Source organism: Rattus rattus, chromosome 6 (genome assembly GCF_011064425.1).
Source record: "Rattus rattus isolate New Zealand chromosome 6, Rrattus_CSIRO_v1, whole genome shotgun sequence".
NCBI lineage: Eukaryota > Metazoa > Chordata > Mammalia > Rodentia > Muridae > Rattus > Rattus rattus.
In genome coordinates, this window is record NC_046159.1 from 100,321,671 (window position 1) to 100,337,445 (window position 15,775).

The window sequence follows — 15,775 nt, forward strand, 5'->3', positions numbered from 1 at the left end:
TTCACTTTAAATGTCACCATCACTGTGTCCCCTGTGCGTTTCTGTTAGCTCAGGAAGCAGGCCCTGTCTTCAGCCTGCAGCTGGTGCTAGGAGCTGGGCAGTTCTCCAAGCTCCTGGGCACTGGGGGATTCACACAGAGCGTTCTCAGTGCTGGGCGCTGGAAGCTAGGCATGAGTAATAATAACCCTTTAGTGACCAGGATTTCTTCTGCGCTATGGTAACTGTCTCCATGCTCTGGAAGGCCCACTCCCCTTTCCCCAACAGCCCCCATTCCCTTGGATTCTCAAAGCTTAGATTTGGGGAAGAGGGAAAAGACGGATTTCAGAAAGGTCTTGGGAAGAAGTGGAGACCAGCTAAGTAAACCCAGCACCTGCCAGGAGTGGAGTTCAGGACACAGCGCCTAGGGTACTGCCTTGGGAATGAAGTCGTCAGACTAGGGGAGACCAAGCTGGAGAAAATGCCCAAGACCATGAGAGCAGCCAGCCGAAGCTGAGCAGGCCAGCCAAGCATCGAGGAGGAATTTTCTGGTCAGCATACACTGACAGAAAAGATACGAGCAGATAGGGAGGAAACGTCCAAAGGCAACATGGACTCAGAATGTGAGGAATCCAGAGGAAACATTCCACCCAAGTCAAGAAAGAGGTACGACCCACCTACCTCCATCCTGGACAGATTTCTGAGTGGGCAGATTGGACGCTGGCAAACCCTGTGCACCTGTGGGCTCTGCCCTGGGCTCAGCTTCCAGTCCATGAGGCCTCTGGTCTCTTTCTCCTCACCTCACTTTCCATGCAGTCGGACCGACCGTCTGCTCTTGGAGCTGTACCCTCTGTGAACAGCCTCTGGCAGGAAGAGGCACTGAAATTGCCCCCGCAGCTTCTGCGGGCAGTTCGCAGAGTGATCCGCGTTGCCCCGCGTGTTTCTTTTGTGGTGGGGGAGAAGGCAGCCGGAATGTGCTGAGAGTTAGGCCCTCCTTAGGCAGAGGAGAGCTGCCTGACACTGGGGACAAGTGCGGGGAGTCAGGAGCTGCAGGGCAGTGGTGGGAGGGGTGACAGAACAGACGCTGGGGCCCTGCACATCCACAGACATGCAGGACGTCTTCCTCAGGTAGGCCGTGCAGACCCCTTGTGAGCCTGATGGTGCCTGTAATCCAGGATGAGGAGGCTGAGGTCGACTGGCCTTGAGTTTCAGGCTAGTCTTGTCAACAGAGCAAGACCCTGTCCTATGTAAGATTCTTTCCCCTTCGTTTGTGGCTATGAAAGCTAAGTATTTTTCTCCGGAACCTTCCTTCTCTCGGTGGCCTTCCCACTGGGGCCCTGGTGGGTAGGTATGACTGGGAGTCCCTCCAGGTTTCTCTTAGATCTGAAAGGAGCAGACTCTGTGGGCCAAGAGCCTCCAAGTCTCCTGGCACCATGTTCCATAAGATTCTGATTCTAGGCCTGGTGGGAGAATCTGTTCACTTCTGTTAGGTGTATGGGGTGGGAACCATGGGAAGCCAAAGCTTCCCTGTCCAAACCTTAACAAACATGGGGCCGGGGAGCAGGCTGGCTGTTCTTGAGCTGGAAGATTCTGAGAAGGAAATCGTTAGCATAAGTCCCAGCTCGGCTTCATCTGAGACATTCCTCTGCTGAGCGCACACTGATCCCCATCCTGTTCAGCCGAGAGTAGAAGTGTGAACCCTACCCCTCTTCCTTCCATGCCCCAGTCTCAGTGAGGCCCCTGAGCGGAGCATGAGAACACCAGAGATGACAAACCCAGGGAGTGACCCTGTGACATCTGTGGTGGGCCTGGGTTGCCCTCAGCACTCTCCTCCCACCCCGATGCTGACCCCCCAACCTCCACTGCATTTAGTTATCTTTGCTGGGAGTCAGTGACAAACACTCTTGAGTTACAGAAGGGTTTTAAACTGAGCCAAAAACCTATCATATTTAAAATAACATTTTTACTCTGTTTCATCTTTAGGGTGGACTTTGAGTGTTTCTAAAGGCTCTGTCAAGCTCAAACTTGACAGATAGAAAGCAAAGAATGCTGTTATGATGGCTTGCGCCGTCTCCATAACAACCCAGATAAATATTTCCCTATACCCGTCTTCATTTTGTTTATGATAAATATTTTGTTTATTTACTAGTGTCAGTTCTAGAAAGCTTCAACAACTGTAGACCATAGCTGCACATAAGCAAGTTTGTATAAAAGTTTAAGATGGCAGTGTTTAATATTTAATATTCTTTTTCCGGTATAAAAAAAAATCATAAGCTGAAGACTCCTCTCCTAGCTAATGTGTGTGGGATGAGGTGACCAAGTCCTGACTAATGGTGTTTGAACCTTGGGTTTCACACACAGATCGCTACACAGAGCTCTGTGTGTAGCTGTATATATTCATTCTTTTGCTTGTTCCTCTCCGTTCATTTTTACATAGCTTCAGTGAGGTCCTGTATGTCTTCTATACACAGCTACACAGTTTGTCCAAGGCCTGCCTGCACGCACCTTGATGCTCTGGCACCTAGTGTACTATACTCTGAGTGTCCAGCAGGTTCTCAGAGCGGCTGACAAGAGTCTAGTCTAGGAAAGCTCTGTGGAAAGAAAGTATTTTAATAGCATGATAGCACATGGTAAAGTCATGGGCCAGGAAAATAGATTGTTGTACTTTAGCCTATGGAGAGTCTAGCTTCCGCTCCCCGCACTGAAGACAGTTAGTTACTCTCACTAGCTGGGATGTAGCTTGGATGGTAGAATGCTGGGCTAGTGTGCACTAACCCTGAGTTCCAATCCCAGCACCTAATAAAACCAGCACAGGTCCACACCTGTAGCCCAGTACTCAGGAGGTAAATGCAGGAGAATGAGAAGGTCAATTCTCATGGCATAATTCAAGGTCCCTGGGATATATGAGATCCTGTCTCAAAAGGGGGAGGATACATTCTGATTAAATATGGACTCCCTTGGTTTGTAAGAGGAAGCTAGCTTTGGGAGCACAGTTTAGAGCTAACAAGGCCATACATAAATGCTCTTGTCCTCTAACCCATCACTAAGTGTCCTTCACTGGGAAGTCAGTGCCCACCCAGTTCATGCAGCCTCTGTCAGGCCTTCCACTTCAGGCCTGCCTTCGGTAGCTCAGACTCTCAGCCACCAGAGTTATCTTAACTCCTCCCAGGGCGATGTCACCATTGTTCCTCCATCCGGGCATGCTAACAAGCCTTACCATGATATACTTGACTAGTTTTGTGGCCTCAGGAGAAAGCTCCCATTTCTAGCCCCTGGATGTGCCATCATACAGATTCAGAGGGGGTGGGTGGGTGCTAAGCTGGAGGGACACTAGGACTCGTCTAGGCCAGCTCGCATCTATCGCAGGGGAAGAGTGGGAGAACCGAGGTAGTGAAAGACGGCAGAACCAGACCTTTCTCGAGGGCCAGCCTGTGTGCCTTTTAAACTCAGTGACATGTTACTTGAGAGTTAAAGGTGCCATCAGGAAACATGGTCGTCTTGCTTCGTGATACACTTCCTGGGAGTGTACCTCCTGTGCAGGACAACCTGAGTTTTGCCCTTCATTCCTGTCCTTGGGAATGGCACGAATGGGGAGAGATACATTGTGCGCTCTTCTGGGTACTGAGTGAATCACCATCTGAGCTGTTCCTGGGTGTCTAACTCAGGAACCCAAACACCCAGAACTGAAACATTTCCAGATGTTACCTCTCACAAACACATGCTGATGTTCTAGTACAATGCCCTTAGGAACCACCTCCCAGTACTACACATCTTAAGACCTGACGCCTCCTCTCACCTGCGTCCATCACTGAGCCCTCTGGCCCTTCACCTTCCCACTGGGGCATTCTCTTCCCTCCCTACTTCTGCACAATTGGTCACAGCTGTGGGAGCTTGGCAGCCCCTCCACCCCCGCAGTAATGGGAGCCGGCTGTGAGACAGCTCTCCCGGCCATCCTTCACAGATGCCGCTTCTGCAACAGCCAAGCTCAGCGAGGCGCTAGGGCTCTGCCCCAGCTTACCCCGAGTCCCCTCCTAGGCTCTGTTTCCCCCCTTTCCTTGCAGCACCCAGCCCCTGCCCCACCCATGCATGCAAAATTCCATCAGTGCTTACTGCAGTAATTGGAAAAAACACAAGCTGTTCTCAGAGTCCTTCGTTTCTTCTCTGCCACTTTTTTTTTTTTTTTTTAAATATTTATTCATTTATTATATATAAGTACACTGTAGCTGTCTTCAGATACACCAGAAGAGGGCATCAGATCTCTTCACAGATGGTTGTGAGCCACCATGTGGTTGCTGGGAATTGAACTCAGGACCTCTGGAAGAGTAGTCGGGTGCTCTTAACCGCTGAGCCATCTCTCCAGCCCTTCTCTGCCACTTCTGTTAGGGAACGAGCAGCTACCACCGGTGTAATTACAGAGTCCAACCTTTCCTTTCCTTGGTGCCCAGAACAGAATTGTTTAAGGTAGCGAATGGGCTGGGGCAGGAGGAATGAGGTCTCCGGCAGCTGCCTGCCTGTTGTCCTGTCTGTTCCCTTTCCACCCTCCCTCCTGTCTGGCTAATGAGGTGTTAATGATAGCAGGTACCAGGGGTGTTTGGTCCTTAAAGGCTGTGACCTTTAAGCAGAGAAAATCCTGAACATTCCTTTCAAAAAATGGCTGTGAGTAGCAGCCCTGCCTACGTGTTACGCAGCAGCTGTGTCCTCCTCGGTTGTCCCCTGTGGAACTGAGTACTGGGCTGGGATGTGCTTGGGGCCCCTGGGATCATTCAGTCCCCATCACTGTGAGGAGAAAAAGGAAGTTGATTGAGTACAGTGGGTCTTGCGCTCAGCATCCTGATGCGGTGTGAATTCCATCTCTCTCTAACCCTCCTTCACCCTGCCTGAGCATCTCGCATCCATGGATGGCGGTTTTTCCTAGCCTTGGTCCAGCTTTGTTCTCCACTTCCCTCCACCTGGTTTGCTGAAGTCCTGATGGCAGCAGAGGGTTTTAAAGGCGTCATCACAACAGTGCTGTAGCAGCAGAGAGAGCAGCCTTCTCCTGAGGACGAGACTTACAGGAAAAGCACAGCTGCCTTTTTCTGATTTGGGGAAAGGTCACGTAGGTTTCTTTTTCTATGGCAATGACAGAGAAAGCACACAGGCTGCCCTCCCCTGGGCCTCGGTCTCCTGAACCTCCTTCCTTCCCCTCTCTTTCTCTCTCTTCCTTCCAGCATCCCTCCCAGTCCCACGGACGCTCCCCGGCCCCCATACACTGCCTTCTGGGGCTCATGGTCCCTAGCTGCCCTAGACTTTACCTTAAACTCCTTAGGCTCAGTGTCGTTAGCTACGAAATCCAAAACCAGATAAACCCAAAGCCAGTTACGGTGCCACGTGCCTGACATCCCAGAACCCTGGAAACTGATGCAGGAGGACTCTCGGGTTTATGGTCAGCTGCACGTCGAGACCCTGTTTCTAAAGAAGGATGTGAGGACATCACTAGGATTGCTTCCAGATCCGAATCGTGTGATTCTAAAACTTTCCTGGAGTCAGCAGTACTTAAGAGATCGGGTGTGGCAGTACTTAAGAGATCCCAGTGTCCACTGAATCCCAGCACTGAGGGGTAGAGCCACAACGATCAGGAGCTCTCAAAATCCACCTCAGCACCATAGTAAATCTGAGCCAACCTAGGACCCCTGAGACCCTTTATTTTTTTAAAAAGAAATTAAAAAATTAAGGCCCTTGGTTCATTCCTTTGTACTGGTAGGTTCAAAAGGGAAAGTATTAACTCGAGAGTCCTTGACAACTCGACTGGTAGAGCACTTGATAGCATGCACAAGCCCTGAACCCCCCTGACTCCCAGAATCTCATAAATGGGGCATGGGGTTTACACACAGATATATATGGCTGTGCACACACATACCTATAACCCCAGCACTGAGGAGGCAGAAGTTCAGGGTCATCCTGGCTGGTTATACAGAGAGGTCAAGGACCTCTTGAACTTCTTTAATATGAAAGGACTTTATTCATGGGTCGTTCTGCAGTGCTAGGGATGGAACCTATGGCCTCATGTGTAAAAGTCCTTCCTTAATAGTTACCTGGGGCTTGACTCATCCCTGAAGCTGTTTCTTACAGCATCTGAGAGTGTGCTCTGAGCCATGCTGGGGCCAAGGGACGTGATACTCTAGTTGGAGACACTGATGGTTCTGAAACTTACTCTCACACAGTGTACACTGTTTGAATATCCTTCCCCACAGCCCCCTTATCTCCCTTTTCTTGTCCCTCCCCCATCTCCCACCCTTAGTGCCCTTTATCCCTCAGACACTTTTACTTCCACGTTCATGTCACATATACACACAGGATTGTATGTGTCTATATAAAACCTAGGAACCAGAAGCAAAACATATTTGTTGTCTGTTATTGACTTAATTCTTTAACATGATTGGTTATCTCCAGTTGCATCTATTTCCCTGGAAGAGATACAACTTTGTTCTATACAAGACACACACACACACACACACACACACACACACACACACACACACACACACACTAAAATGGCTGGAGAGTTGGTTTAGTGATTAAGACTTTTACAGAGGACCCAGGTTCAGGTCCCAGAACCCCATGGTAGCTAACGGCTGTCCATAAATCTAGTTCCAGGGATCTGACTCCTTCTTCTAACCTGAAGCACATGATGCATAGGCACACATGCAGGCAGGACACACAAACACAGAAATAAAATTCACATTTACAGGTCAGCCGGTGCTGGCACACGTCCTTAATCTCAGCACCTGGAAGGCAGAGACAGTCAGATCTCTGAGTTTGAGGCCATCTTGATCTACGTAGTGAGTTCCAGGACAGCCAGGGCTTCACAGAGAAACCCTGACTCAGGGGAAAAAAGAAAAAGGAAAAAGAAATGAAATTTGCCACGTTCTTCCTGTCCATTCCTGTTCTTGAACACTGAGATGAGTCCCACAGCGAACCTAATTCTTGTGCCTAGCACTCAGTAGGCATCAAAGTGCAGGTCTCTCTGAGAGGTCGGCTCGCCATCCCTTGGGTAAAGCATGGGAGTGGAAAGCTAGGAGAAGGGTGGGGCTATTGTTAGCTTTTAGAGAAAGCTCATATTGACTCCTACAGTAGGTAACCTTTCCACCAGCGTGGAAAGCAGTTCCCTTTCTCCACACTCACAGCATTCGTTACTTGGGCTCATTGTTTGGTTTGTTTGATGAGGTTTGTTTTTGGTGTGTAATGGTCTAGTTTTGGTTTGTTTTGGTTTGTTTGAGACAGGGTTTCTCCGGGTAGCTCTGGCTGTTCCAGAACTTGCTCTGTAGACCAGGCTGGCCTCCACTGCACAGAGATCCGCTTGCCTCTGCCTCCCACGTGCTGGGATTAAAGGCGTGAGCACCACCACCACCAGGCTTGTTGTGTGTTTTGAAACAGGGTCATTCATTCCTGGCTGTCTATGTAGACCAGGCTGTCCTGAAACCCACAGAGGTCCCCCCTCTCTCCTGAGTGTAAGATTAGCCGTGTGCCACTGTGTTCAGCTGGTATTTGGTGTTGGGTTTGGGATTTTATTTGGGGGGTGTTTATTGTGTATATTAAAGTGCATGTGTAGCGCACATGTGACTGTCAGAGGAAAACTCTCAGGAGTCTGTGTCTCCCTTCTCTGTGGCTTCTGGAAACCAAACTTGGGTCATCATCTTGTGTGGTAAGCGCATTCACCGTTTTTCTCCCCCTGTGACTACCATTCTGACCGGGGGAAGAGGGAGTCTCAGTGTGGTTTGGCCTACGTTTCTCTAATGGCTGGTGAAGCTGAACACTTTTGTAGATGTGTGTAGATTTGTGATCACTTGAGAACTGTTTATTCTAACCAGTGCCCCTTTGGGACCCCTCTTCCCTAGCCCTGCCCCACCCACACTGAGCCAGCCTTTTCTGTCTGTCTGTCCCCCCTGCAGCACTCTGTCCAAATGCTGCCACGCCATGGTAGCACTCATCTACCCCTTCAGCTGGCAGCACACCTACATCCCGGTGTTGCCGCCCGCCATGATTGACATAGTGTGCTCGCCCACGCCCTTCCTCATTGGGCTGCTCTCCAGCTCGCTGCCACTGCTCAGGAGCTGCCACTGGAAGAGGTGAGTGAGCCAAGGAGCCCTACCCGATTCCCCAGGCCACACAACAGGAGGGGATGCTGGGCAGGAGTGGGAAGAGTCTCTCATCAGTCTCTTCTCTAAATGACATGGCCTGTATAAACAGCCATTTAGAAGCCCTGACATCAAACATAGCCATCTGGGTTGGGGATTTAGCTCAGTGGTAGAGCGGTTGCCTAGGAAGCGCAAGGCCCTGGGTTCGATCCCCAGCTCCGAAAAAAAAAAAAAAAAAAAAAAAAAAGAACCAAACATAGCCATCTACCCCACCTTACCCCACCTTAGGCAAGGACTTGGTTATGCCATTAAATAACAATAATAATAATAATAATAATAATAATAATAACAACAACAACAATAACAATAATAACAACCACTACAGGGCATGACTGGCAAGATGGTTCAGTGACAGGCCTGATAACCTGAGTTCAGTTCTCTGAGAGGCACATGCTGAAAGGAGAGCACTGACCTCCATGTGCATGCTGGGGTGTGCACACACACACACACACACACACACACACACACACACACACTCACTAAAGCGAGGAAGGGAGAGGGGAGACCAGGGCTAAGGAATTAACTCTGTGATAGAGTGCCTGTTCACTATGCACAAACCTCTAGGTCCAGCCCCCAGTCCAAGAAACACTAATAAATAAGCTGGAATTAAAGGGAAGGAAAAATAGAGCCACAAAGCTGGATGTGTGGGTATCACACTCCATACCCCAGCACTCACCAAGCAAGGTAGGGGGATCCCACGTTTGAGGTCAGCCTGGGCTACATAACAAAACACTGCAAAATAAACCACATTATTGTGATAACACCCAGGATTTACAGTTTAGTGTGCAAGCTCGGGAAGTTGCGTGTGGTACCTTCCGCAATCATTCAGTCCCCTTTAAATAGTGTCTGACCTGCCCCGGAGTCAAGAGTAGGAAACCAAATTCTGCTGTTCAGCCTTGAACTTGGTGAAGATGCCCTCCATTGTCCCAGGACTGGGGACACTGGTCATTTGTGTGAAGGCACGGAGCTTGTTTATGTGGCTCTCAGTACAGCCAAGCCTGTTTGCAAGTAGTCAGGCAGGCCATCCAACCCCTGATCTTCCTCCATCATAGTTGGCCACCTAAGCTAGGGTCTGCATGAGGGTCCGCCCTCAGAGGCGACGTGTAAGCGTGTCCTTAAGCTTTGTACACAGTGTAGGTCATCCACCCTTTCACTGGTCCTGTATCTCAACCGCTCCGAGGAGAGTGCTCCCTCCCCAAAACTGTAACTAACAAAGCACACAGCCTGCAGCCTGACAGTGTCCCCCCAGACCCCACCCCTCTTCCCTCTGAAGAACTGGCAGGTTCAGTGAATATCTCAGGGATAAAAGGGTGAAACCCCAGCGTGGGGAGGGGCAGATTAGCATCTTCTGTCCCACCTCTGTAACCCATAAACAAACAGCAGAGAAGCCCTGGGTAGTCAGAACAGGTCTGGGGATCCAGCTGCTGATGTGTGTGTCGTAGCCTCCAGTACGAGCTTGGTCCACTTCCCCATTCCCTGACAGAACATAGACACACACATTCTTCCCATCTCCAGGGCTGAGGAGAAAATAAAAACACACATTTGTCTTTATCCCAGAAACCCTACTGACAACACTCACCCCTTTCTTCTGTCCTGTAGGTTCTTGTAGTCGATCTCATCAATGATCGATTCCTCAGACAGGTGAGTTGAATCCGGCCCTGCCTGCTGCTCCTTCCAGAGAGCTGAACTCCAGCTCCAGGAAGGCTCTGTAGCAAGCCTGAACCCACTAGCTCAGCCGGACAACGGTCCAGCCCAGGCCAAGGCCAGCCAAGGATGGGGAATGGAAGAGGAAGGTGTTAGCAAAGATTGGTTTTCACCTTACAAGCTTCAGCCAGTTAATTATCAGGGCACAGGCTTGAGGGATAGCTTAGCAATAAAGAGTTCACACTGCTTGTATGAGTGTTTGAAGAGTTCAAGTTCTTCCCCTGGAAGCCATAGCTCACAACCACCCCTAACTCCAGCTTCAAAGGGATTGCACAGCTGCCGCTCCCAGTCACTGCACTCTGCACTCACATGCCCAGGCCCACATGGACAGACGCTTACACTAATGTTTCTAATGGGGGGGAGGGGCAGGGGAGCTGGCTCAGCGGCTAAGAGCACTTCCCGCTCTTGCGGAGGACCAGGGTCAGTTCCCAACAAAGCATTCATATACATAAAGTTAAAATAAGTAAATTTTAATTGAAAAAAAGAATCAGGGTACATCCAGGCATGGTGATACCTTCCAATAATCCTTCCACTTGGGAGGAAGAGGTGGAGGCAAGAGGAGGAAGAGGCCGAGGCAGGAGGATTGCTTTAAATTTCAAGCCAGCTGGGCCACACAGTGGGATAGTGAGAACTGGGCCAGCCTAGGTAATAGATACTTTCAGGAAAAAAATTATAAAGGAATAGAGATAGAAAACTATGCGTCTTATTATTTTGCTCTTTTTCGTTTTAGTTTGGTATTTCGTTTGGCTTTGTCTCTGTTCGGGTGCTGGACATAGATCTCATGATTCCATGTGCTAGACCACTATAGTATCATTCCCCAGCCTGATTCTATTTTTCCCCCCAAGAGAAGTAAGATAAAGATAAAAGAAACAAGTAGAAAGAAAATTCTTCCTTTAAAAGATTGATGAGCTGGGTGTGATGGCACACACCTTTAATCCCAGCACTCAGAAAGTGGGTTGTTCTCTGTGAGTTCAAGGTTAGTGCTGGTATAGATGTTCCAGGTTAGTCAGGGCTACACAGGGACACCCTGTCCTCCAAAAAAACAGATTGATAAGAAGACCTACCAAAACGTTAGTGTGTCTTGGGAGGGAGACTGGAAACAGATGGAATGGTTTAGAATCATTTATAGATAATTCATGACAGAGGTGGTGGTGTTTGCGGTGGTGGTGATGGTGGAGGAGGAGGTGGTGGTTTTGTCGTTTATACTTTGCCCTCTGAGCCAGGGTCTCACTTTATAGGTCAGGCTGGCCTGACCTGGGAATAAGCTCCACCTGCATTGCTGGCCTTACAGACCTTCAACACCACATATTTCCATCTGTCTTCTGTACTGATCCACAGTGTTTCGCATATAAGAGAACTAATAGACCTTTATTTTTGGCTGAGTGGTTGTGCTGCCTGCACCACCAGGTCCACCACTGCTCCGAGGCAGCTTTGGACCATACAGTTACTGTCCCCGGCCATAACTGCCCCGGCCAGGTCTCTGTCTCCACACAAGAGAACTGCGTGGACTTCAGTCTCTAAGACGAGGCAGCCTGTCTTACAAATGAACACAAGGAGGCGCTCACAGCGTGTAAAGGCGAGAGTGGAGATCTGAACCTGAAATCTGTGGTTCTTCACATCTCCTACTGCGTTAGGAGCTGAGAGCGGGTGAGATGGCTCAGTGGATAGAGGCTCTTGCCACAGACCCTGATGACCTGAGTTCAGGACCAACATGGTGGAACAAGAGAAGTACACACTCTAAATAGTTGAGTACTTAAAAAAAAAAATCTGCTGGATGGTGGTAGCACACTCAATAGGCAGAGGCATCCAGATTTCTCTGAGTTCAAAGTCAGCCTGGTCTACATAGTAAGTTCCAAGACAGCCAGGGCTACACAGAAAAACCCTGTCTCAAAAGCAAACAAAACAAATAAACAAGCAGGCATGGCGGTGCATACCTTTGAGCCTACCACTCAGGAGGCAGAGGCAGGGGGATCTCTATGACTTTGAGACCAGCTTGGTCTACATAGTGAGTCGCAGACTATCCAGACAAGGTGAGACTTTGTCTCAAAAAAACAAAGTTTAAACCATGAGCTCAGCTCCTGCCTGGGGATGCCCCGGGCACACCTTGTCCTCCTGCCCTACAGATGGAGGATGAGGATTCCATTCTGCCCCGGAAGCTTCAGGTAGCCCTGGAACACATTCTGGAGCAGAGGAACGATCTGGCCTGTGACCAGGATGGGGGCCCGCTGGACTGTGTGCATGGTAAATGCCAGGGCCTTGGGACAACTGGCCGATGGCTGAGTGAGAGCAGGGTTAGGAGGAGAGGGTGGGTGGGGTGCAGCCGTGTCCTGGACTTCATTCCAGCCATAATCGCAGGAGTTTCCCACTCCCTCCATTTAGGCTCTAAAAGAGAGAAAAGGACAACTCTAAGTGCACTTTCTCTTGGGAGGTCCCAGGCGGCTGTGGAGGGAGGTAGCTTACGATCAGTAACCGACCTAGCCTCTGGTCCACCAACTCCCCTCACCGTCACGGCCTCTGTGCCCCTTGCTAGGGCCCGAGTCCAGTTCCTTGAGTGAGGTGGTCTCCGAAGCCTTTGTCCGCTTTTTTGTGGAGATTGTGGGCCACTACTCCCTGTTCCTGACGTCGGGCGAGGAGCGGAGCCTGCAGCGAGAGGCCTTCAGAAAAGCTGTCTCCTCTAAGAGCTTACGACGCTTCCTGGAGGTCTTCATGGAGACCCAGGCTTTCCGTGGCTTCATCCAGGAGCGGGAACTGCGCAGGCAAGATGCCAAAGGTTAGAACCACACGCAGGCCTCCCTGGAGCAGTGGGGTAGAGGTGCCTAAGGCTGTAAGAGCTGAGGAGCAGGGGAAAGTCACAAAGACTCAAGCAAGAAGAGTATTCTGGCCTCCACAAGAGCTGCGATCAGGGAGTGAACGTGGACTACCTCTCCCAGGTCTCCCCTATCCCTCCTGCTTCTCTGTAGCCCCTCTCTCTTCTTCCTCGAGCCTCTCCATTCTTCCCATCTTCCCTTCTTCCTGCCCCCTGCCCAGGGACTGTGTATGGGATGAAAATTCCAGAGAGCATGGTCTGGGGCCTGCAGGCTCAGGCCAGTACTGCATCATCTGGGCAGCCTGCTTCAGTTTCCCACCACACTGGCCTTTCTCCTTTTCTGAATTCTCCTGCTGGCCCTTCTCCCTCCTCTCTGAATTCTCTTCTTACTTCTTCCTGCCCCACATGCATTGACTCCATGCTGCTTCTAGGGAGATAGGAAACAAGGATTACCTAATGACAGACACCTATGTTCATTGTCCTGGGCATTCTGGGAATCTGAACTCTAGGGATACTGGTAAAGGCTGTTCTGGTAGGAGCTAAAGCTGGAAAGGTACTTATCTTCGCAGTATGGCTGTGCTGAGGCCAGAAGTTCCAGAGGGACAGCTGGCCCCTGGCCTGGGATTTCTCCGGTGCTGTGAACTCAGCTAGAAGCCCTGAACTCCCACAGCCAGCCATTTGCACAGGAAAGATAGGTGGCTCTGAAGAGGATTTCCTCAGGACCAGAGGATGTGAGAGGGCCGGCCTCATTCAGGGCTTCCCTCTCTTTAGAAGAGCTCCCAAAGGCACGTAGCCAGGTTTCCAGGTCGCTGTTGGTGAGAAAGGAAGCAGGAATGAGAAGGGGGTCCCGTGTGTGAGCGGACTTTGCAGCTTCCCACAGACAGCCATTATACAAGGTGGGGCAATTATAAGGATAGTAAAAACCCTATAAACCTCATGAAAGCATGTTCATAGACCAGCTGCGGCTCAGAAGCAAGGCTCCCCTTTCCTGAGCTGTCGAGGAAGAAGGTCTGTGCAGAGGTGCAAAGGCAAGGCTCTAAAATACCCTGGTATCTCTCATCACCAGGTCTGTTTGAAGTCCGTGCCCAGGAGTACCTAGAAACCTTGCCCAGCGGAGAGCACAGCGGGGTCAATAAATTCCTCAAGGGACTGGGTAAGGCCTGGGGCTTTGTCGCCACCTAAGTTCTAAACTGTCTTTCCTGGAGTCTTCATTACTTCAGTCTACCAGACCTGGGAACTGCCGTACAGGGTGGACCGTCTACCTCTCAGCCTGTCCCTGGGCCCCAGGGTTACTACACTGACCTTACCACCATCTCCTGCGCCCCTGGACAGCAGGGACAGCAGACCCAGGGCCAGGCAGGGAGTGCCTTAACACAGGTAGGACTCCTCCCAACCTCCGAATGGCCCTGAGCAGAAAAGAATCAGGACTGCAGTTTAATCAGCAAAAAGGTCCTTATGGTGCATGCTGCAGTCCAGCATTTCAGAGGTGACCATGGGAAGGGCAGGAAGTTCAGTGACCCAGCCAGCAAGATGGCTCAGCGCTTGCCACACAAGCCAAAGTCCGGTCCCCAGAACCCACATAAAGGTGGGAGGAGGGAACTGAGTCCGCAGTCTGCTGAGATACATACTTTCCCATACCCCTCCCGCTGTCCCTCCCTCCCTCTCCCCTGATAAAATGTTCTCACTTTCTTTTTTAGGCAATAAAATGAAGTTTCTCCACAAGAAATAGCCCTCATCTTGGCTCAAGGGAAGCCCTCCTCCCTAGCGCCCCAGTCCTCCCAGGATGGGCCCTGAGCTGGGCAGGCGGCAGACGCTCAGAACAGCTCTGGGAGAGACCCGCCAGCAGGCAGACTGCTGTTACTGTGGTTGGTTGGTTCCAGGAATCTTTTAAGTCTTAGATAGTAAAAGAGAAGGAGAAGGGAAGTGTTTGGCTCTTCATTCAGCTCTCCTGCCCCACCTCATCTCTTCTGGGCCAGCTTGTTGACAACTGTGGAGCCAGGACATGGGAAGGGTGGCAGCCACAGAGGCTATGCCACTGGTTCTTCCCGACTAGTCTATGACGCCACCTGGTGGCAGAGACTGTGGACTTTACTGTTCTTGACTTCATTTTTCCCCCCTTAGAAGCCATATAAAACCATTCATGCCCAAAAAGTCTGTGATCTTTAGAGGGACACATAAAAACAGGAAATCTTGTTAACTGGTAATAAAATGTTCTAAGGGTCCTGAAGTTTCTATTTCCTGTGTCCCAACCATGACACTTAGGCCACTGCTGTGAACCTAGTCTTCTTGGCCAACATAGCTGGGAAAGGCTTCTGTAGTTACTTCTCTTAATGAGAGGGAGGACCCAGATCAGCTGACCTGTGGGGCCAGTGGGAATCTGCAAGAGTCCTGTGTGCAGCAAAAGAAAGGTTCTCAGGCTGGCCTCAGGGCTGTCACCCTGAAACTGCTGGGCCCCGGTGACTGCCACCAGTAATGAACCACATCTGGACTGCCTCTGACCTGGGCAGGATTAATAGGGCTGTGTGGCTAGGGTGTCGAGGGAAGCCTGAGAAAGAATGTGAGCATGGGGGCCGAGGAACCCACCACACAAGCTCCCGGTTTAGGTAACCTTACTGACAGCAATATTCCGTGTGTTTTTATATTGCCCCCACGTGACCATGGTTAGTATTTTGGAATATATGTTATTCTTTTCTAACTTATTTTATATTATACTGTTTTATTGAAGAACTCCAGGTGAATAAATAAATATATGTTTATCAACATTCCTAGCGAGTATATAATATTCTATTTTATTAATGTTTTTGTATTTGACTTAAGCAAAATTTAAAATAAAATTGGGAGAAATGTGCTGGGCTACTTGTATGAAGAGGTTTTTCTCTCTTTTTATTTTTTATTTCTCAACTTTATTTTATGTGCACTGGTGTTTTGCCCACAAGTATGTCTGTGTGGGGGGTTGGAGCCCCGGGAACTAGAGTTCCAGGGAGTTGTGAGCTGCCCTGTGGGAACTGAACCCTGGTTCTCTGGAAGAGCAGCCAGTGCTCTTAACCACTGAGCTATCTCTCCAGCCCCAAATATACACTTCCTTTTTTTTTTTTTTTTTTCCGGAGCTGGTGAC

The 15,775-nt window shown here is 50.0% G+C and overlaps 1 protein-coding gene across 1 annotated transcript in view; it reads left to right on the forward strand.

The window, feature by feature from the left end:
- Positions 1–15,526, forward strand: part of Dennd2a (DENN domain containing 2A) — a 56,447-nt gene extending 40,921 nt beyond the window's left edge. Inside the window, 7 exon segments of the mRNA XM_032906700.1 lie at positions 7,905–8,059; positions 8,062–8,081; positions 9,750–9,791; positions 11,978–12,095; positions 12,385–12,624; positions 13,727–13,813; positions 14,358–15,526. Of these exon segments, the coding sequence (XP_032762591.1) occupies positions 7,905–8,059; positions 8,062–8,081; positions 9,750–9,791; positions 11,978–12,095; positions 12,385–12,624; positions 13,727–13,813; positions 14,358–14,389 (694 nt within the window). The 3' untranslated portion in view covers positions 14,390–15,526.
- The last annotated feature ends 249 nt before the right edge of the window (positions 15,527–15,775 follow it).